This window comes from Phanerochaete carnosa (genome assembly GCF_000300595.1).
Source record: "Phanerochaete carnosa HHB-10118-sp unplaced genomic scaffold PHACAscaffold_10, whole genome shotgun sequence".
Lineage (NCBI taxonomy): Eukaryota > Fungi > Basidiomycota > Agaricomycetes > Polyporales > Phanerochaetaceae > Phanerochaete > Phanerochaete carnosa.
This window is the reverse complement of record NW_006767637.1, coordinates 693,582-714,348: the sequence shown is the minus strand read 5'-3', so window position 1 is coordinate 714,348 and position 20,767 is coordinate 693,582. Positions and strand designations below refer to the sequence as shown.

General features: G+C 54.1%; 8 protein-coding genes and 1 pseudogene across 9 annotated transcripts; 6 read left to right on the top strand and 3 right to left on the bottom strand.

The window, feature by feature from the left end:
* The first annotated feature begins 229 nt into the window (after positions 1-229).
* PHACADRAFT_151536 (uncharacterized protein) lies at positions 230-3,002 on the top strand. Its single transcript, XM_007400142.1, has 8 exons — positions 230-1,188; positions 1,238-1,525; positions 1,576-1,692; positions 1,747-1,862; positions 1,919-2,104; positions 2,156-2,343; positions 2,404-2,551; positions 2,607-3,002. The coding sequence occupies exons 1-8, from the start codon at positions 447-449 to the stop codon at positions 2,769-2,771; spliced, it is 1,950 nt and encodes a 649-aa protein (XP_007400204.1). The 5' UTR covers positions 230-446; the 3' UTR covers positions 2,772-3,002.
* On the bottom strand, positions 3,003-4,256 carry PHACADRAFT_177735 (uncharacterized protein). Its single transcript, XM_007400141.1, has 5 exons — positions 4,172-4,256; positions 4,017-4,117; positions 3,928-3,963; positions 3,746-3,872; positions 3,003-3,696 (listed from the first exon to the last, which is right to left on the bottom strand). Exons 1-5 carry the CDS (start codon positions 4,212-4,214, stop codon positions 3,122-3,124), a joined length of 882 nt encoding a protein of 293 aa, XP_007400203.1. The 5' UTR covers positions 4,215-4,256; the 3' UTR covers positions 3,003-3,121.
* Positions 4,257-4,362: 106 nt separating this feature from the next.
* Positions 4,363-4,436, top strand: PHACADRAFT_t141 (annotated as a pseudogene). Its single transcript has one exon. The product of its transcript is annotated as a tRNA-OTHER (tRNA).
* An 899-nt stretch (positions 4,437-5,335) lies between these two features.
* PHACADRAFT_262991 (uncharacterized protein) lies at positions 5,336-6,702 on the bottom strand (the record flags this gene model as incomplete). Its single annotated transcript, XM_007400140.1, has 5 exons — positions 6,460-6,702; positions 6,062-6,340; positions 5,872-6,006; positions 5,550-5,818; positions 5,336-5,497 (listed from the first exon to the last, which is right to left on the bottom strand). Coding segments are annotated over exons 1-5 (1,073 nt in total), but the record flags the coding sequence as incomplete, so codon positions are not given.
* Positions 6,703-7,714: 1,012 nt separating this feature from the next.
* On the top strand, positions 7,715-8,827 carry PHACADRAFT_177733 (uncharacterized protein; the record flags this gene model as incomplete). The annotated part of the gene is made up of 9 exons (XM_007400139.1): positions 7,715-7,916; positions 7,976-8,017; positions 8,071-8,115; positions 8,231-8,253; positions 8,305-8,366; positions 8,422-8,469; positions 8,521-8,553; positions 8,607-8,754; positions 8,811-8,827. The coding sequence occupies exons 1-9, from the start codon at positions 7,801-7,803 to the stop codon at positions 8,825-8,827; spliced, it is 534 nt and encodes a 177-aa protein (XP_007400201.1). The 5' UTR covers positions 7,715-7,800.
* A 1,900-nt stretch (positions 8,828-10,727) lies between these two features.
* On the top strand, positions 10,728-11,321 carry PHACADRAFT_262987 (uncharacterized protein). The gene has a single exon (XM_007400138.1). The coding sequence runs from the start codon at positions 10,810-10,812 to the stop codon at positions 11,287-11,289; it is 480 nt and encodes a 159-aa protein (XP_007400200.1). The 5' UTR covers positions 10,728-10,809; the 3' UTR covers positions 11,290-11,321.
* Positions 11,322-11,523: 202 nt separating this feature from the next.
* On the top strand, positions 11,524-14,398 carry PHACADRAFT_103632 (uncharacterized protein; the record flags this gene model as incomplete). Its single annotated transcript, XM_007400137.1, is given in 6 exon segments — positions 11,524-12,350; positions 12,409-13,512; positions 13,570-13,853; positions 13,912-14,049; positions 14,068-14,274; positions 14,322-14,398. The coding sequence occupies 6 exon segments, from the start codon at positions 11,524-11,526 to the stop codon at positions 14,396-14,398; spliced, it is 2,637 nt and encodes an 878-aa protein (XP_007400199.1).
* Positions 14,399-14,932: 534 nt separating this feature from the next.
* PHACADRAFT_151523 (uncharacterized protein) lies at positions 14,933-16,434 on the top strand. Its single transcript, XM_007400136.1, has 8 exons — positions 14,933-15,123; positions 15,179-15,197; positions 15,252-15,756; positions 15,821-15,829; positions 15,892-15,907; positions 15,957-16,057; positions 16,110-16,164; positions 16,216-16,434. Exons 1-8 carry the CDS (start codon positions 15,075-15,077, stop codon positions 16,239-16,241), a joined length of 780 nt encoding a protein of 259 aa, XP_007400198.1. The 5' UTR covers positions 14,933-15,074; the 3' UTR covers positions 16,242-16,434.
* A 501-nt stretch (positions 16,435-16,935) lies between these two features.
* PHACADRAFT_262983 (uncharacterized protein) lies at positions 16,936-20,674 on the bottom strand. The gene is made up of 16 exons (XM_007400135.1): positions 20,304-20,674; positions 20,219-20,240; positions 20,097-20,165; positions 20,001-20,046; positions 19,768-19,945; positions 19,604-19,710; positions 19,335-19,549; positions 19,246-19,279; positions 19,174-19,193; positions 18,911-19,120; positions 18,698-18,848; positions 18,271-18,651; positions 17,488-18,218; positions 17,295-17,436; positions 17,102-17,241; positions 16,936-17,047 (listed from the first exon to the last, which is right to left on the bottom strand). Exons 1-13 carry the CDS (start codon positions 20,414-20,416, stop codon positions 18,100-18,102), a joined length of 1,665 nt encoding a protein of 554 aa, XP_007400197.1. The 5' UTR covers positions 20,417-20,674; the 3' UTR covers positions 16,936-17,047; positions 17,102-17,241; positions 17,295-17,436; positions 17,488-18,099.
* Positions 20,675-20,767: the final 93 nt, after the last annotated feature.

The window sequence follows — 20,767 nt, the reverse complement described above, 5'->3', positions numbered from 1 at the left end:
TTCTGGTGACCTAGCGGCCCGTCGATCGGCCACATGAGCATGCGTCACCAGAATTCCGCACTTCTTTGACATCTACCGCATGCTTCTGGGAACTTTGTTCCATCTCTACACTTGTAGATAACGAGCTGTCCTGTTGCTATTGCGCCTCCTACCGTCATTGCTGGCACCGGGCTGACATGAGCGCTGGTGAGTTGCTTCTTCACCAAGTCTGGACAGCTCGATAGTTGATCGATTCCTTTGTGCCTTTCAGCGAAGTCTTCTCAAAATTTATCGACTGCATCCGTCTGCGTCTTCATGTGGGCACCAATGGTTCGAAAATGCGGCCACAGTGACACAATACGGGCTTGCTGTGGTGTTTTATCTTCGCAGATGTGCCCGTCAAGTTGACATATAACGACAGGCCCACCGACATACCATAGCTTGGGCCGGTTGACCACCTCTGAGCGATGCTCGCCATCCATCTTCAATTTCTGGCTGCGGCCGTGGGCCTTTGTATATCTGGTCTTGCTGCGCCTCATGCACCCCGTGTGCTCCATGAATCTCGTCGTGAGCTCCCGACAGGCTGGAAACCCGTTCGCCGCGCAGACCCGGATCTTGTCCTCCCCTTCCGCGTCGGCCTCGTTCAGGTGAATCTCCACCTGATCGAAGACTATCTCCTCGACGTCTCCCACCCCGAGTCACCAAACTACGGAAAACACTGGTCTCCGGCAAAGGTCGCAAGTACGTTCCGGCCTTCTAAGGAGTCTTTCGAGGCCGTGCATGCGTGGCTGGTCGGCAGCGGCATTGATGCCCAGCGCATTAAGCCCAGTGCGACCGGTGGATGGGTGCATGCCAATGTCTCCGTTCTGGAAGCCGAAGACCTGCTGGGCACGGAGTACTTCGTGTACACGCACGAGGACGCGGATAGGGAACACATTGCTTGTCATGGGGCGTACCACGTCCCCGAGCACGTCGCGAAGCACGTAGATCTCATCACACCAACACTACACTTCGATGTCAAGCTGAAACGCGACGGTACCATCTCCAAGCTGCGAGGATCGTCTTCTCCAACTGTAATGGGTCCTGCTAAGGAGCTCGCGAACGATTTGAGCACGTGCGACCAGCAGATTACCCCAGACTGCATCCGGGCGCTGTACAACTTCCATGGCTTTGTCCCGCTCGCGGGTAACAAGAACTCGTTTGCGATCGGTTAGTCCTCCCTCAGCGATATTCGTGCTTCACTCATAGGGCTTGCTAGTCGAATACGGTCCAGAGACTTACACCGCAGACGACATGGATATGTTCTTCCGAAATTTCTCGGCGTCGCAGGTTGGCGAGCGCCCCAAGCTTATCAGCATCGACGGAGGCAAATTTCTATTACTCAGTGGTGATTCAGTCTTCTTACGTTCTATTATTATTGTTGTAGGCTCTATCAACATCACGGGCGCCGATCATACAGAGTCAAATCTAGACTTGCAATATGGTATGACGCTCGTTGGCAAGGGCCAAGAAATAACGCTCTTCCAGACTGGGGATGCTATCGAAAGTGCGCAGAGGTCGTTTATCTTGCCCACACCGTGCTGAATGTGTATATAGGTGCCTCATTTGACAACCTGCTCGACGCTCTCGACGGGACATTCTGCACTTTCGAGGGCGGGGACAACTCGACCTTGGACGGCGTCTACCCGGATCCTGATCCTGCGGGCTTCCAAGGTGCATTCTCTACGTTCCCCTGGGTTGTCCGTCGCGCTAATCCGGAAAACGCAGGGCCTGAACAGTGCGGTGGCGTCAAGCCCGCATTCGTTCAATCTACCTCATACTCTCATGATGAACGTCTGCAGACATCTTTCTATTCGCAACGCCAGTGCACCGAGTATGCCAAGGTGTGTCTAACGTGTTACCTTCCTCGATTCTTATGGACCTCATCGTCCTATTACAGCTCGGTTTACTGGGCGTAACAGTCCTGCACTCCTCTGGCGACAAAGGTGTTGCGGGGCGGAACAACCTTTGCCTCAATCCAGACGGCACTGTCTCGACGTCTGCCAAGATCTTCTCGCCCTCGTTCCCTGGGACATGTCCCTTCATAACCAGTGTCGGCGCGACACAGATCAATCCCGGCGCAAAGGTACGCACATTCACATCACGCAAATGACATGCGTGCTGACCGCTGTCTCAGGTAACGGACCCCGAAAGTGCATGCGAGCAGGTCATCTTCTCGGGTGGCGGCTTCTCGAACCAGTTCGCGGTGCCGTCGTACCAGAAGGCGGCGACCGAGGCCTACCTCAAGAATTTCCCGCCGCCATACCCGGCCGGTACGTTCAACACGTCAGGCTCTCGTGGGTACCCGGATATTTCTGCCAACGGGTACGATTCTTCCATTTGTATGCTTTTGAGTGTGGGTAGCTGGCTGATGCGCGAGCGCAGGGCAAATTACGTCGTCGCAGTCGATGGCGAGTTCGAGCTCGTCTTTGGCACGTCCGCGTCAACGCCTGTGACCTCGTCACTCCTCACTGCAATTAACGACGCCCGGCTCGCGGCTGGCAAAGGGCCCATCGGGTTCATTAATCCCGCTGTATGTGTTTTCGACGCATGCCCTGACCAAGTCTCCTGGTTAACATATTATATAGCTGTATTCTGACCAGTTCAAAGGCGCGTTCAACGATATTACGAACGGCACTAACCCCGGCTGTGGGACAGTTGGTTTTGCCGCGCAGCCAGGCTGGGATCCTGTGACGGGTCTCGGTACTCCGAACTTTGTAGAGCTTCGCAATCGTTTCCTGTCGCTCCCTTGAAAGAAAAAGGGGGGTAACTCGATGTCAACTGTGCTTGACTGCGCTTAAAAAGTTTTCCGTTCCGAGGATCCCTGCATGTGGTCCTTTGAAAGTGTTCGCGCAGACAGCATTGAACAGCACGACTCCCGTACTACAGGCAGTTTGTCGAGGTTAGCCGAAATTTGAGAGCGTATCACGAAACTCACAGAACTCTTCCGATAAGAATCACGGTCGGCGTATGCGTGTGTGAACAAAGCTTTCGAGGTACGCGAAGAAACAGTGTATAGACCGATGCCAAAGAGTAACGACAGGACGAGGCAAGCCACTATACAGGCAACCCAAGAGCGGAGTTTACTCGTGCAACGACAAGTCTACAGCATATGTGCGTGGGAGAAGGTAGTGACCGAGAACACAGCTAGCATCATTAGGATGGGTATCATGTGAGATGCAGTGGCCGCGCTTGTTTTAGCCTCTTGAGGGTTCAAGGATGCGCCGTTGGATGCGCCAGAACTGCTTGCAGAGCTAGCCGCGTGAGGTGTTTGGGTATTTGAGGCCGAAGCAGAGGGCGATGGTCCGATTTGGAAGCCAGGGATGACGGAAGAGCCTACGGCCGTCGGAGGTTGGCCGTAGCTGGTCGAGAGCCCGACGCTCATGCCGAACGAACTTCCGCCATACCAGACTACGGTGTTCCCGTTAGTGACCGTGGTCGGGCTCGGCTGCCAGGGGTACACGACTACCGTACTTGTAGGCTGTTGTGAGTTGGTATTTGGTGGAGGGGCTGCAAACGCGGTAGATGTTTGGCCAACGAGAGGGGCGGTAGTTGATGGGGGAGCCGCGAACGCGACAGACGTCTGGTCACTGGCAGGAACAGCCGGGCTAACGCCATTCGTCCCAACGAACAATTGGGCGATGGGGTAACCGTCAGACTCGCAATTCGTAGTTAGATCTATGACAGTATGAGGAGTTGGAGTTTGCTGTGCAAGAAGGGCACTGACCGTCTTGGCTCTGTTGTGCATCTGAGAGCAAGCCGGGATTCGATGCCAGATCTATACTGCAGACCATGCAGTCTCTATAGCTGGCCGCGACCTCGTTAGTGCAAAAACACTGCGAAGTGGTGCATGTCTACGCGAAAATAATAATTCACATTAATTGGTGTTCGATGATTCACAGCACTCACGAAGGCGTTCACGAGAATAGCGCATTGCGTAGGACACTAGCATTAAACTGTGGGCTGGTTTCCGTCAGAAGAGTTGCTTAGACACATACCTGCGCGATGTTCGGATTCCAGTCTAAATCTCTAAACTTAAGCTCTCTGGGCTGGGAATGAACGAATGATTTCATAGAACGACTGTGTGCAGAGGTGACAACTGTTACCGAACGTTAGAGATGTGGTTTGAAGGAAAGTAAAGAAGCGGACTCGCCTTGAAATAATCCAAACACAGCATAAATTATTGAAAGTACCATAATGCCAGTACTAGTCCCGCCGCGGCTTATTCTTATACCTCCGCTAGAACAGAATTACAGGAGGAGTTTCGAAGACGCGGCAACCGAACAGTGGTCTCAATAGGGAATATTACTCTCTTCATAGGCGCAATGGAGAGCTAACGGATATGGCTAGCTAGCTGGGTTGGTTAAAGTGTGCCGCTAGTAACACTGAGGTTGTCGGTTCGATTCTCGACCTCGTCATTGTATTTAATTTTTTTCTCGGTTTTTAGTTCTCTTCAAAAGAATTTAAAAATTGGCAAAACTAAGTTTAGTTTACGCTTGAACTTTTTTTATAAACACACAGTAAACGGTTATAAACGTATATAAACAGTAAACACACAGTTACTATGCACGCCAACACAAGTTCCCCCGCGAATGAATATAATTCCTTTGCCATGCTTGCCCATCTTGATCTCTGGAATTTTATCGATGGGCTTGCGCCCCAGCAACCCATATCCCGATGCTCACACGGTCGCGGCGGCGCGGCGGCCTCCAGCGCTTAGCGCAGCCGCACTACCCGGCCGTCGAGCGGTGGGGCGCACGCAGCAACTTGCCATAAACCAGTTGTCTCTGTTAGCAAATACAGACATATGAAGGAGACATATGATGCTTAGATACCATTATGTGTTGTATAAAGAAACTGCGTGTTTGCTGTGTATAAACGTTTACAGCAAGTTTACAAGGGTTCGTGTAAAACAAACGGAAACGGTAAACGGTAATAAACGTTTATACACAGTAAACAAACAAAATGGTTGGAGCCTTAGGAAACTCAAAAGTTAAAACTCAAAATTGACTATCAGAAGTAACCCAGTGGCTCCCAAGTCCCGACGCTCGCAATGCCGTCGTTTCAGGAGCAAGCACCTTTCACTAGTATCGCTTAGAATCTCCGCCTATGTTGCATGCAAGCATGAACCTCAGCTATAATTACGCTCATGCCCAGAATGTTAGGGTCATGTGCTGGAAGATTACAAGTCACAACATACGCTCAGAAGTTAACACCTGACCTGACGATGGAACCAGAATTTCCCCTTAACATGCCCTGGATAGCCTTCATATTCATGCCGCGCGCCATGGCTTTTGCCGTAAGCGCATCCACGGACCCAGACCCCTTCGCCTCTTCCGGCGTTTCGCCCTTTGTTATCTGCGCCGCTAGCTGATCGACTTGCTTTAAGAGCACAGACTCGACGGGCTCGGAGGATACATCCATGCCTGTCTGGCGGAGTGACTTGTCGTGCGCCAAGCGCAGGAGGAAGGAGACGAAGCTGGAGGAAACTGAGGACAGCCCGATAAAGACAGCGAATTCTGAACACTTACAGCTCCTTGAGGAATGCATATGACCACCCTTCAGTCTTGTCGGAAACGGCAGAGGCTACATCCTCCGGGTTCTCGAAAATGATACCTGTATTTGCTGCAAGGGCGTTGACTTTCCCGAGCCACTTGACAGCAAACGCCTTTCGGAGCCCGATGTCAGGCAGAGTGAATTCGTACTTGACGTCGAAACGCGAAGGTCTGTTTAGAATGGCATCGTCGATGCGCTCGGGGTGGTTCGTCGTCGCAATTGTCAAGATGCCCTCGTTGTCAGCCTGGAGTATAGCCATGAATAAAAACGACGAATAAAGGATACCGTTTGACACACCAGGCCATCGAGCTCATTAAGGAAGAGCGAGCGAACTTCAGGGACGAGCATCGCGTCAAGGTCTTCCAAGATAAGGATACATGGCTTGTGTGCGCGAGCATGTTCAAAGATCGCTTGGACGCCCTCTTCCGGACCCTGCAATGCATTCTGATCAGAGGTGTGTGCACACGAGAGCCTCCGGAAAACGCACTCTGCAAGTCGTGAAAGACTTAACATACAAGGGAGCAGCACCCTTGGTCTCGTGTAGCAGAGCCTTGATAGACTCAGTCTTCCCGTTTCCGGGGGGACCAAGAAGTAAAATACCTCGCTTCCAGGTGATGTTCAAGGATACGTACGCTTCCTTGCTCTCAAAGAACGTCTTCGTGTCCCGGCGCAACCCATCCTTAAACTTGTCATCGAGAACAACGTCATCCCAGTTCGCAGACTGCACGGCCTTGTAGAGCTGCTTATTCTTGCCCCACTCCCCGCCCTCGAAGACCCAGATCTCCTCCTTGAGCTCCTGGCCCCAGGCATAGACCGCGTCGATGAGCTTCTTGCCTGCTTTATCGTCCGACCCATCAAAGACAAAGTGATAGAAATCGAGCGCACGGCCAAATTCCTGCGTCCAGCTGGCCTTGTAGGCACGGAAGGACGTAGAGTCATGCATGAAGTCGGTGATGCCAACGACGGCTTTGGCATAAATGGCGCCGGAGTCTTGGTCATAGAAGAACGTGCTGTGGGTCTCTGCCTCGACGACGGTAGGCTTGACACCGACAGCGTCAAGGTATCCCGACAGGGGAAACGGCGGCTGAGGGACGGTGTACAGAACGGAGACATGCTGCGACTGTGAGTGTACAGCTTTCAGGTGCTGGATGATGTTGAGGTGAGGGGAGGCGACGGGTACATTGAACTGCGACTGGAGGAAGGCTGTGAATGTGGGGGACATAGCTGGCTAGGGACCTGGTACTTCTCGGTGGGTTGATGCAGCTTTTATACATCTGCAAGGATTTGACCTACAGCCCGCAGCACCTCAAGAAGCTGGAGCATTACCATGATGTTACGATATCCAATGAAAAGTTAAGTTTGCGAGATATCTCTAAGACGGAACCGTATGAGACAAGAATAAGATCGAGCTCGCATTGCGGAAATACGTTACCTAGATGTTCAGGACAGCGTGGCAAGACGGGCGAACCTGTATGTGGAAACCTAATAAGCAGTAGAACACAGAGTCTTATCGGCGTGATACATCTCTTGGTTGCATCACGAGATGGATATCGCAACTGTTCAAGATCCCAGGCAAAATGGGTGGAGACTGAACATCAATATCTTCGAGGCCATAACTCAACAGGAAGCACTTCAAAGCTATGTTAGTATCAGATACCTGATATCGAGAGCACGGGACTCAACTCGACAATATTTGTACCCAAAGGTTTCAACACGGCGCAAAGTCACTATCGTTCCGCAACAATCCTCGGGACAACCCTGACGTGACCACAGTCGCTGTGCAGTTAGCAGACCATGATTAAAATGAATAGCCTACGTAATATCGCACAGACATATGAAATTCGAGGCTTCAGTCATTTACTGGTGAATGTATAACCAATGGGAGTGTTTCCGAGTTAGGGTAAAGCTTTTCACTTTCATGGCACTTCATTCGGTGAAGCTGCGGTCAACTGTGAATTGCTTGACAGCAGATACAGAGGTATAAATCCTGAAAGGCTAACCTATCCTTCGTGTAATTTAATGAGACTTTCGCATCGGTAGACAAGACGAGTTGTGCCAGCGGACCGCGAGCAGGATTTGCCGCCCTCTTTGATGGCGCATCAGCTGATAAGCGCCATTCCCGCTTCCCTCGAGGACCTTTGAGGTGTTTTCTGCCATTTAACACCCAGTACCCCAAAGTCTGACACCTTGCTCATTATCAGGGATACCCTCGACGAACATTCAACAATGTCTTCTTCTTCATCCTCATCCACGACGCGCCCGATTGTCTTCATGGACATCAACATCGGAGAGACACCTGCAGGTCGTCTCAAGATGGAGCTTTTCAGTGATATTGTGCCCAAGTAAGTAAACTTCCAAGCAGACAATATGGGTCTCTGGCTGACGCTTTAGGTGACTGCAGGACGGCCGAGAACTTCCGCCAGCTTTGTACGGGGGAGTATAGGTGTGTACAGATGACTTGAGATATGATCCTGCCACTGAACGCGTACTTCGTAGAGTGAACGCTCGCCCACAAGGCTACAAGGGCGCAATCTTTCACAGGTATGTCTCGCTTGCAGTCTCCGGCGATCGCACTCTAATTGCTCACATGTCCCGAATAGAGTGTAAGTTCTATCGAGAACTGAATGGTAGTAGACGGCTCCAACTGACTCTGCAGGGTTCCAAACTTCATGTGCCAAGGTACGATTTTCCCTACCTCACAGAGAGATCACGTGGCAAACACGATAATAGGCGGCGATTTTATCAAGAGCGACGGTACCGGCTCTTTCTCAATATACGGAGACAAATTTCCCGTGAGTCTCTACTCCTGTTTGAGCGTGTCAGCGCGGAGTTGGACAGGACATGCAGGACGAGAATTTCCAAGAGAAGCATTTGGGGCCAGGTCTGCTGTCGATGGTGTGTACTTTAATTATCTTCGGCGTATATATCCTCATCCTTGTATCTTAGGCGAACTCGGGGCCGAACACGAACGGCTGCCAGGTATGTGGCGCCTCTTTCGCACCCACACCCCCGCTAACACGGGAGTCTCGCAGTTTTTCATCACAACAGCAAAGTGCGACTTTTTGGACGGGAAGCACGTCGTCTTCGGCAAGATCATAGACGGCATGCTCACCCTTCGCAAGATTGAGAACGTCCCGACAGGTCCGAACAACCGACCAAAGCTCGCCGTGAAGGTCATCGGTAAGTAGCACAGCGAGATTTATGCACCTTGTCCTGGCTCACTCGCGGCCGCACAGAATGCGGAGAAATGTGAGCTAGCGGGTCGAGGCCTTCATTACACCCTTGTTAGAATCTTGGCGATAAAGATCTCACTGTCTGTGTTTCCATGCGGGAATGAGGTCATAGATGTTCTATGAGTCGCGTGCTGCAATTTGAAGCTTGAAGCCTGAGAGCATGTTCCAACGTACCCTTGTTGCTTTATCAACTTTTAACTGTTTGGTCATCTGTCGTCCCTCTTGTTGGCTTGAGATTTCGTGGTGATACGCGCTTCAGATGCTATTCGCTGTCAAGCTCGAGGTCGTATCTAGTTCCGGAGAAACGTGACTGATGAGCAGCTCCCAATTTTGGATCCTACAGTCATTTCGTTACACCCCATATGACGCACTTGACACCGTATACACCGTGAACTTTCTATCTATCTACCTGCTGGGACTCTCGAGGCGACAGTATCGACACATGATACCAAGCTATGGACAAACCGCTGCCCGAGCTGCCCCAGAATAGGCCACACCAAGGCCTCAAGCACGTCCAGCCCGCAACCGGCTTGTCGACGCTCAACATAGATGCCCAAGCACATCTCCGCAAGTTCATTCTGTATGCGCTGGAAGAAGCCAGGGGCACTGTACCCGAGGAGGAATTGGAAGAGTGGGCGACAGCTATCGAGCATGCGCTCGGGGAGCTTGGGGAACGCATGTCGCTTGGAGGATGGCTAGTCGGGCTAAGGCGCACGAGGATGCGACGGATGCAGGAGAGAGCCGAGCAGGCGACAGCGGGGCGGCCGCAGAGCACGGATAACGTCGTTGCACGCAAGGAGGAGGGGAGCAGTCTTAAGAGCAGAGGTGCGCAGGCGCAGACGAGCCAGGACGACTCGCAAGGGTATTTCACGCACAGTCGTCACGGCGGCAAGGGTACCATTCAGTGTTCGTCGCCACCTGAGCCGTCCATTCGGGAGTCAATACAGGCCCTGCGAGCCCACCTCCGTGTCGCTGCCGCCCTCAGCCCGAAACCAACTGCGAAGCACCTACTCTTGACCGTTACGCCACCTGGCTCCATGCCAGTGCAGACACAGCAGGACGACGCTGAAGACTACGATTTCCCCCGCTCGCAGTTTGGCTGCATCTTCAGCTCTGGTATATTCACAATGCCAGAACGGGATGATGTTGAGGAGGATGAGCACGGTGCAATTCTGTACGGGCTGGACTCATGGGATCGTAAGTCATCCGTCCTCGTCAATGATCGCTCATTGCCAATGACGCCACGTCTCTCGCAGCGCGACCGTGGACGAGCGATACGCCTCTGGTAATAGTCGGCGGAACCTTTATCTTTAGAGGTATTGCCTCGAAAACCGAATACGCAGCGTTGACAAAGGTGCTACATCTGTCGATCTTCTCGTATCTATCAGCGCTCTTAGAGCAGTCTGCACTGGCAGACTCACACGTCCCCTTGCAGTTTCCCAAGCCGGCTTTGACCCCTCCTGCTCTGCCTGGCCACACTGGCGTTCCCATGACCCGCGCATTCAGCACAGGTCACGATTCCAGAAACAAGCAGCGAGACTCTACGTCTAGTCTCTGGGCTTTCTTTTCTCGCAAGAAAGACAATCTCTTCCATCGTGCTGTCCCTATCCGCCGGGGATCTCTGGAGCTCCCACTGCCACTTGCAGTGAAACCGAGTCGGGACCGCTCATATTCGCCCGCGCCTTGCAGCCCGGAAGAGAGCGGCCTACCTTCACGCTCTCGGCGTTTCTCGTTCATTGCGGACTACAGACCGTCCTTCCTGCAACCGTCGGCGAAAGAAGATGAATCTGTGCGGAAGCCCTACTCTACCGCTTTAGATCGCGTCAAGCAGTGCAGGGAAGTTCTTTCGACCAGCGCGGGTGTCACCTTCGAGCCTCCAGATCTTCTTGTCCGCCTTGCCTCCATGGAAAAGAAGAATCCAGACTTACGGCTTGGTGGTGACGAAAAAGCTGCTCTGACGAGTCTTCTTGGATGGGAAGGCAAACATAGCCTTGGTGCCGGCATGGCGAACCTGGCAGGCTTCGTTCGGCATCAGTCGTTCTCCGTCCTGTACTCGGAGTATGTACCACACCAAACGACTCCCGCATCATCGAGATCACCTACACCCGATTCTGCCCAGGTATCAACGTCATCCTTATCTATCACCACGTCTGCAAGAATTATCCTTTGTGGACGCCGGAGACGATGGGTCACGTATCGGTACTACTCGCGGGATGGCGGCGTCGACGAGTGTTTGGGAGAGACAATTACACGTATGTGCTCGAAGGTGGACGGGGCGTGCGACGAGCCCGGATGTTCGTTCAAGAAGGGCGAACATGAGCTTCGATATACGCATGGCGGCATACGGATACTGCTCAACATTAGCAAAGCATCGCGGTCCGATCCTCAATTAGAGGGCGATGAAGAGCTTCCGGAGATGTGGGAAAGTTGCGTCGTGTGCGGGAAGCAGTCGACGCGAGTACGCATGCAAGATGGCACATAGTGAGTATTAATTTGATTGCTCAGGGGATTTTCTTACCGGATCTTCTTGGCGAAGCGTAGTCTGCTTTCTTTCGCCAAGTTCCTCGAGCTTCTCATCTACTCGACTACTTTGTGTTTACTGGTACCTCCGCTGTGCGAGCACACGACGCCTCCGCCGAGGCCTTGGTCGTCAGCGGATAGTCCACTGCCTCGCTCTCGTCTGAGCATCGCCAGACATTTCTCTATCAAAGATCGCATGGTGTCTTTGTCTCTGACCACACTAGAGGACATATACGAGGTATGCGTTCCTAGACTGCAGCTGCGACGTACCAAGAACGAGGAGCTTGAGCATACGAAGGAGGCGCTGCATGCCGTGGATGCAGACAGGCGGAAGTTGCGGCGCGAGATCATGCAGTTTTGGCAGACGCTCTCAGAACAAATGGATACGCTCGAAGGCGAATTCGTTGGCGACGGCGCGCCGTCATACCACAAATCGCTGCCACGATTGCCGTCTGTGGATGAGGCGTACACCGAGTTCGATGAGGACGGCTTGATAACCCCAAAAGGCCATCCCGTGAAGCTGCCACGGCTCCCGCCGAACACGCCAGAGACACCGAATATCGCGTCGGTACATCGGTCCTATCCTTTTCCCAATGTAGAGACGGTCCCAGAGCAACCGCGCTTAACGGTGCCGGACTCACCAATGCCTGCATCGGCCCCCTCCACCACCACCACCACCACGCCTCCAGCGATATCGACCATCTCCTCTGAGAAAGATTCCTTCGCCTCGCTGACAAATCTGCGTTACAAGTTCCAGCGCGCGGAGCAAATTCTTTACGCCGAGTTGTCGCGCTGTCCGGATTCGAACTTGAACAACGTCCGTAGGTCGTTTGAGTCCGCCGCTCGCGGTGCTGCGAAGCGTCTATCCGCCTGGGAGGTGAAGCATACCGCTGGCCATAAAGTGCGCGATGTCGTTGCTCAGCATGAACCAGAATGGTGGCAGAGTGGGTGTCATGCTGTTCCAGGAGGAAATATCATTGTCCGCGAAGATGATTGGGGCAGCATCATCGCGTTTACGCTAAGGTACATCTCACTTGTAGCTGTCTAAGACGACAGAACTGATGTTGGTTGCGGCTTATAGCTCCCTGGACTACCACAGAGAGCTTGCGAATATGGCGATCAACCGACAGACCACATTGCCCACCGTCCCACCACCCACCCCAGACGTCTCCCGCCCATCGTTCTTTAGCAAAACAAACTCGACCACGAATATAAGCAAGTGGTTCGGTTCGTCGGACCCCATACCAGACCCCGACCAAGACGAAGAAGGATGGCACGAACCAGAGACTTATTCCTCTGTTATTAGTCGGAAAGAGCATCCGCGGGATCCTACGTCCATCCTGAAGCTCGGCCTCCCCGACGTCCTCCGCCAGAAGGCTCCGGATGGTAATGGCTCCTTCAGATCGGCAAGCCCAGGTGGACTTAATCTTACCTTAGGCTCGCGGGCGAAACCGGACGTGCAGATATCGAAACAGGCGGCTGATGGGCATGTCAGCGTAGGATCCACCGACCGCGTTGACAAGGTGCTGCAAGGGCTGGAAGCGGCCACTGAGAACTCGGGAACTGTTCGCAGTACGTCTTCGGAGCGCACGACGGCGTCCTCTGCCTTCGTCGAGACGCACATTCGGCGTGGCAAGGCGTCCTCCGTTATATCTTCCGACAGCGACACTACTATTGGGGAGCACAGCACGACTGGTTCTGTCAGTACCTTACCGCCTCTACCTCCAAAAGAGGAGCCGAACATCCCACCGACGACGCCTGCCGAGCCGTCCACGCCGCCGACAACACCACCAACACAGTCGACCATAACCTCGGTCTTCACGAACACGTTCTCGTCCGCGCTACATTATGTGTTGCACTCGAGCGAACCCACACCTCCGCTATCGAAGCACCACCATGCACTGCTATCCGCAAACGGGCTATCGCCCGCGATCGACGAGCGGCCGCACATCAAGTATGACTGGACGATCGGCAAGCGGCTGCGGTTCAGCTGCACGGTATACTACGCCAAGCAGTTCGACGCGCTCCGCAAGCGTTGTGGAATCGACGACATGTTCTTGCACAGCCTATCGCGGAGCCAGAACTGGCTGGCCGAGGGTGGTAAGAGCCGCTCGAACTTTTGGAAGACGACGGACAACCAGTTCATCATCAAGACGCTCGTCAATGCGTGGAACGTGGCAGACCTGTGAGTGTGCCTGTTTTCTCTTGGTGATTTGGGTGGAATGCTGAACGACTTCGTCAGCCACGTTCTCATCGAGCACGGCCCTGCATACTTCCGGCACATGGACGCCACGGCTAGCAAGCCGACTGTCCTCGCGAAGCTCCTTGGCTTTTATACGGTCGAGATCAAGAACTTGGAGACGGGCGCCACACAGGCAAAAGCGGACCTGCTGGTTATGGAGAACCTGTTTTACAAGCAGGAGATCGTGAAAATGTTCGACCTCAAAGGTATACAGGGGCGGAAGGTGAAGGCGACCAGTAGCAGCTCTGGCACCAAGACCCTGTTTGATGGCGACTGGATAGAAGGTGGCTTGCGTAAATGCTTCATTGAAAGTAGGGTTGCTGACCAGGTATGCAAACGTAGGACAGCAACGGGCCCTGACTTTGGTGCAGCCTTACTCCAAAGTTGTTCTCCAGGAGGCCATCAAAGCCGACTGCGAGTTCTTGGCGAAGAGTAATATCATGGATTACTCGTATGTCCTATCTCGGAGATGGGAGAATGGTGCCTGACGTGTCTGAGATAGGTTGCTAGTCGGGATCGACGAGTCGCATAAGCAAATGGCCTGTGGCCTGGTTGACACGATAGGTAGCTATACATTCGCCAAGACTTTGGAGTACAAGGCGAAGCAGGGTCTGCACTCTGGCAAGGAGGTCACCGTCATACCGCCAAACGAGTACCAGGAGCGATTTGTAAATGCGATCGACAACTACTTTGTGGCGTGCCCAGGTAAGCATGCTTACTGAACGTATCTAGAATGGCGATTCTGACCGCAGCGGCAGATAAATGGTCCCGTCCGCAGGACGACACGAAGATTCCCAGCGACTACAAGCAGCTGCCCAGCGTTTTGTAAACACGATTTGCCATCGGACGCTGACTCATCCGCTTGCGACATTACCTTCACGAACATAACGCCATCATCGTCTCTGTTGTATACCTCTCGAGCGCTCCTTGGACATGCATCTGTACCATAATGTAGTCAATCTTCCCAGCCACGGCTCTTCATGTCTGTAGTCTAGTGCTGTATAGCATAATGTTATAGACCATCATGAAATGTACAGATTGACCGTATTACATAAGTCGGTGAGCAGAGGACCAAGCAAAGGCTTGCCCGAGACCTTCACGGAGCGTTGCGCAGTTTAGGAGCAATTACGACTCTTTGAAATGGCGTGATGCTTCTCCTTCCGACGAAGCGGAAGGTTCGTTAGCAATTGAGAAGCTTTAGTTCACAGAGTGCCCGTGTTTACCACGGCGTCGATACAGTACTCACGAGCGCACGACTTAGTCATGGTCTCGCCACACTTGCGAGCAATGACAATGCATGCAGACTCAGCGGAGAACGCCCCATTCGGCCAGGACAGCGACGCCGATGCTGACGAAGCACGTCCCAGGTAGCTCTGTCTCATCGAGACTTCGGATGACGCGGCTGCCCGTGCGCGTTATAGCGTCGTATATATAGCCACTACACTCAGGCATTGTAGACCTTATCATCCCTTACACACATCCTCGCAACCAGCAACAGCAGCAACATGTCCGTACGCCCCGTCTTCGTCGTCGCTGGTATCGGCAATGGCACAGGTGAGTGTAAACGCGTCATATGACGACACCGAGCGCGCTAACGCGTGGGCTGCAGGAACCGGTGCTTCCACAGCGTGCGTTCCACCCTCCTTGCTTGCGAAAAAAAAATGCTGAAATGTTACGTGCAGTCGCCTCTTCGCCAAGTCAGGCTACCGCGTCGCGCTCATCGCGCGCAACCCCGAACACCTCAACAAGCTCGCGAAGGAGATCAACGACGCGGGCTTCGAGGCGGCCGCGTTCCCGGTCAAGGACTACGCCTACCAGACCGTGCTCGGCGTGTTCGACGCCGTGCGCGCGTACCAGTGGTCAGGTTCCGAGAAGGCCGAAGTACGCGTCGCGCTGTGGAACGCCGGCAGCGCGCCGTTCAAGAAGTTCCTGGACGTGACCGAGGAGGACCTCGCGCGCTCGCTCGATTCGCATGTCACGGCACCGTTCGCGTTCTCGCGCCAGGCGATCCTCACGTTCCAGAAGAACGAAATCGACAGCCTCGGCCGTCGTGGAACCCTGCTCTTCACGGGTGCGACGGCCAGCTTGCGAGGCAACGTCTGGACCAGTGCGTTCGCGGCGGGCAAGTTCGGTCTCAGGGCGCTCAGCCAGTCCCTTGCGAAGGAGTTCGGCAAGGAGAATATCCACGTGCGTGGCTATTCTGACACACACGTGAACTACGGATTCACTAACCGTTCCTCTGCTCCACCAGGTTGCTCATGTAAGTCACCTGAATCATGATTTTGTCCATGTATCCTCGGGCTGACCACTGTGCCTTGGCAGAACATCATTGATGGCGGTGCGTATATTAGCAACCGTGCATTGGCTGTGCACTGACCCCGATACAGGTATTCTGACTGACCTCTCCGCGGCTCGGAGAGAGGGGGAGGCCCGCGAGCAATATATTAACAATGAGGATTCTCGACTAAGCCCTGACAGCATTGCCCAGGTGAGCTTAGCCTCGCGTCTCATCGTGTTCGCTTCCGCTGAAGGTTTTCCAGTCATACCTGTACCTCGTCAACCAAGACAGGACTGCCTGGACCTGGGAGCTTGATCGTGCGTGTTCTTTCTGCCTTGCATTTTGAGCAGCAGCTGACTGCGACACAGTCCGTCCGGCGCACGAGAAGTGGTGAGGTGACTAAAAGTCTCGCGGGAAATTTCTGCATTTTTTGTAATATAGTCGAGCAGAACTTCCATCGCAACCCGAACACGTCGGATACGCGGCGCTTCTGCCCTTCTTTGTGCTCGCCGTTGCATTGAGCCTATGCCTTGTCTGAATACGCCCGGAACGACAGTGCCGCGTCCGTCCTCAGCGGGGCACGCTGTCAAAGAGAGTGCAATTGATGAATGATCATGGCAGCGGCGATGCAGCATAATAGCGCACCGCACCACCCTGGGACGTACGCTTGGCTGACGGCTGATGGTCGTACCTTGACCACGCTGTGTCCTCCGAGCACTGGCGAGGCTCATCTAGCGCGCATTTCACTAAATCTGTAGCAATGATACAGAGCAGGGGCATCTTGGATGGCCCGCGATAGTTGCCATGCTTCCCACCCGAACGACACTATGTGATATCTAACGGTGATTAATTGACTCGAGTTGAATCGAAAGACGCGGTGCGGGGAGCATCGCTTTGTGCAAGGCACCATCAGACGGGTGAGCGTAGGAATAAACTTGAGGATGGCGGAAGATGTGCGGTGATCCTCGCCAGCCCTGGCTTGGCAGCTTGGCGGGTGCGGTGGTCGTCGACATGGGCTAGGCGCATCCTGGGCGACATGCGTGTACATATAAGGGAGCATATTCCCTGTCATGAGAGCCCAGGGCCAGCTCACCTCGTCGTCTTCTGTCTAACCGTTCCAGATCCACCAGTCGTCCTTAGAGCCCACCATGGTTTCTGCAAAGCTCGCTCTTCTGTCACTCGTTCTCGTCGCCGGCGAAGGTCAGTGAACAGTATTCTGTTGTGGGGACATCAAATTCTGACGCGGGATTCTAGCCGCGGCGACCGCTGTGGTGTCCAGACACAACTTTTTCAGATCGTTTGCCCTAAAGGCCAGGCAGGGCACTACCATCGACCCCAGTGACATTCCACCTCAGTGTCAGTCTGTCTGTGCCACGCCGGTGACGGATCTTAATGTGAGCACGTAGTTGTTAGGTGCACGTTCTAGCTCTTACTCCAAGTCCCGCAGGGCTGCAGCACGGATCCGACACAGTGTACCGCGCTCTGCAGCAACACTGTCATGAAGGGCCTTGCAGACTGCCTAAGCTGTACGAATGCCGCGGCTGGCGGGGATGCTAGCGATACCGAGCAAGCGCAAACAGACCTCGACCGTGCGTCCCCTTCATTCGCTACCCCACCCACCCTACTGACCTCTCGTGCAGAACTCGAAGCTAGCTGTGCAGAAGCGGGCGACCCCGTGAACTCGTTTACCGTGTCCGGCCCCTCGGGCGAGCCAACGGGATCCGCGACAGCCGGCGACGGGAGCAGCGACGCGTTCCCGACCGGTGCCTCGAGCACCTCGCAGCAGGTCTTCTTCTCGTCGAGCGGCGCATCTGGCGCAGCGACGCCCGCGAACACAGCGACCAAGAACGTCGTCACCGCTGGGGCCTCGAGCAATGCAGCGGGCGCGGGGACCACCGCGGGCGCACAGTCCTCCGCTGGTGCGGGCAACACGCAGACTCAGACCGCAGCCGGCGCCGGGGCCACCACCCCCACTGGACTGAAAGGCGGCTCCGCTCACGCGTTCGGCAGTGTCTCCGTCGCCGCAGCGTTCGGAGCCGCGTTCATGCTCGCGCTTAACCTTTGAGCGATGGACTCGTCGGATACCCTTGGTCGGCCTCATGGATACCTCCCTTTTTTCTTTCTTTTTGGTGTACTCTGGCATGTGACAAATAGCGGACATTTTGATGAGTTACGGTTCTGTAGGTCGTTTTGCTCTCGTCTCATAATACGGACAACGTCTTCCTCAGAAGATTCCATTATGCAGAAGACAGTCATGAGTGTGGTGCGAGATGTGGCGTTGATTTTGTTTCGAGCTCGTTGATGTCCGTTTGTGCTTTCTCCAACTTCTCCGTCTCCGCAGGACTTGTGACGTCGATGCCCATGCGCTCCACTGCCAAGCACACAATTAGCCCGATTCCATTCCTCGTGCGACAGCCATTCACCTTCCATCTGCTTGATCGGCCCCGTGAACCACTTACGTGCGCTGAGAGCCCAGAAGCCGAGGCAGTACACGAGGATGATGCCGACCGCGACGATGGTGTAGTTGAGCGTCTGCGAGTCGACAGGGTTCGCAGTCGGGAGGATAAACGCGATCGAGATGAAACCAATCCAGAGCACGGCGACGACGGCGACGGGGTACGAGAACGCACCGAGATGGAACGGCCCGCGCACGAACCGGTCTCGGTACACGACGCGCAGCGCGATAGGGATCCCGTATGAGATGTACAGCCCAATCGTCGCGATCGACGTCGCGGCTGAGAAGGCCACCGTGCTCCCCAAGCTCGGAAGCCCGAGGCAGAAGCTGAGCGTGCACGCAAGCCAGACTATAGGATATGAGCGGCGGGTCTAAGAAGAAGGCGGCGGACGCACCCGTGCGCACTGGCGACTTGCGCTTCGCGTCGACCTTTTGGAAGAATCTGCGCCCGGGGATGCCGCCATCTCGCGCAAACGCGTACATCATTCTGCTGTTTGACGTCACTGAGAAGGTGCCACAGAAGAACATTGCGCCGATGACGATAACCTGCGGTGAAGACCCAATTGAGGCGACGAAGATACACAAAACATTGCAGAGTAGACACCAACCATGAGGACACAAGCACCCTTTTCCCCGACCGTATCGAGGAAAATTTGCGCGACAGGCTCGCCGGTCGGTGAGTTGATTGTGTTCTCCAAATCTTGGATGGAGAACAGCAGGCCGAGGATGAGATACCAGCCGAGCACCGCCGATACGCCAATGGCCATAACGATCCCCATTGGACCTGCCATCGCGGCATTATGAGTCTCTTCGGTCATCTAGAAGCCGGGTTTTAGCGGATAGACGTCAGGATGTGGCTGAAACGCCTCACATGAGCGCTAGCATCGAAGCCTGGATACAGCAGTCAGATGATGTATGCGAAAAGCAGGTTCAGAAATTCCACCTGTCAGAGTATATTGCGAGAATAGAATGCCGATCTGGCGAGCCACGTCTGCTAAGTTTTGTCAAGAATTAGTCCAAAGAAGGACCTACCACAACCAGATAGGCAGCACTCGCACGCTGACTCCAGCCAACACCGTCCACACCCGTGTTGTCGATAAACTGCGTGAAGACGAACTTCGCGCTCTGGTGGGTGGGGGCTTTTGCCAAGATAGCGATGACCAACGCAGTCGTACCCACCGCGTGCCAGCCGATTGAGACGTTGTTCAGGTACCGAAGCAGGTGCACGCCAAAAGTGTTAATCAATCCTATCCGAACATGAGTATGCCGAGGCCACAGGGATTATAAGTGCACGGGCGTACCTTGCAGTATCAGTACACCAGCATAAATGCCAATGGTGATTTTGGCGGATGGCACAAAGTCCGTGTTGAACGTGCAGGCAGTGGAGATGAAATTCGCCGCAGCGTAACTAACAGAGTTATGTGAAGCTATGCAATGAGGAGCTGCGAGGGTGCGCAGTACACACCTAATTCCAGTAGTAACCGCAACCTGTCCGAGGAGGTTAAACCATCCACACACCCACGACGCGAAAGGAGCATTCTCAGGCTTCGATATCATGGCCGCCCAGAAATATGGGCCTCCACTGGTAGGATGTGCGCTGCAGACCTCCGCCATGGCGAGGCCGACGAGCATCGTGAAGAACGCTAAGGCGGATCGTTCCTGAGCGTTAGAATGTCTAACAGCTCCGCGCACACTCACAGACAGCAACAAACCCCCACACCATTACGACTGGACCTCCGGTGTTCTACAGAACGTGAGATAACATGACAGAAGATGGAATATTCCAATACGCACCAAGCCATACGAGAACAGTGACGGTATACCCGTGATAACACTGATGATAGAGAACGAAACGCCGAAGTTCTATAGACGTTAGGCCAGTGAGTTACGTATCACGGGCGTCGCCAGCGGCGTACCTGTAGAAGACCTAAGTCACGTCTGCACACCGCCAGCTCTGATTACAACTCAAGTCGCACACCCAGGACAGCTGCGAAGACTTACTTCAGCTCCTGCTTGTATCCCATGCGCGCGAGCTCAGCCTCGTCCGCGTCCTCGCGCGTCGCGGACGAGAGCGTGCCGACCTCGATGTTGTGCAGCGCCGCGTCTCCACTCATGGTCACGGCAGGGTCAAGGAGAAGGCAGAGTACGAGAATGGTCGCCCTCCGCACGCAGCATCTTTATCAGACTCCAATATATGTGAATTTTTGCCGGAACATGGGAAATTCGACTTCCCTTTGCTGATAAGGGTACATTCGAAGACGCCCTTTGCTGATGGACGCCGCATCAGGCCTTCAGGCGTCGCTCTCTCCGCTCAGGCGATAACAAGTCTGGGCGACAGTCTACAGGCGATCGGCTCATAGCCTTGAACATATATCTCCACAGAAGTCAGCCTGTCAGGAATATCGGGCGTTAGCTTGCAGTCGTGCGAGGAATTTCGGACCTTGCCTTGGTATATGTTGCCCCAT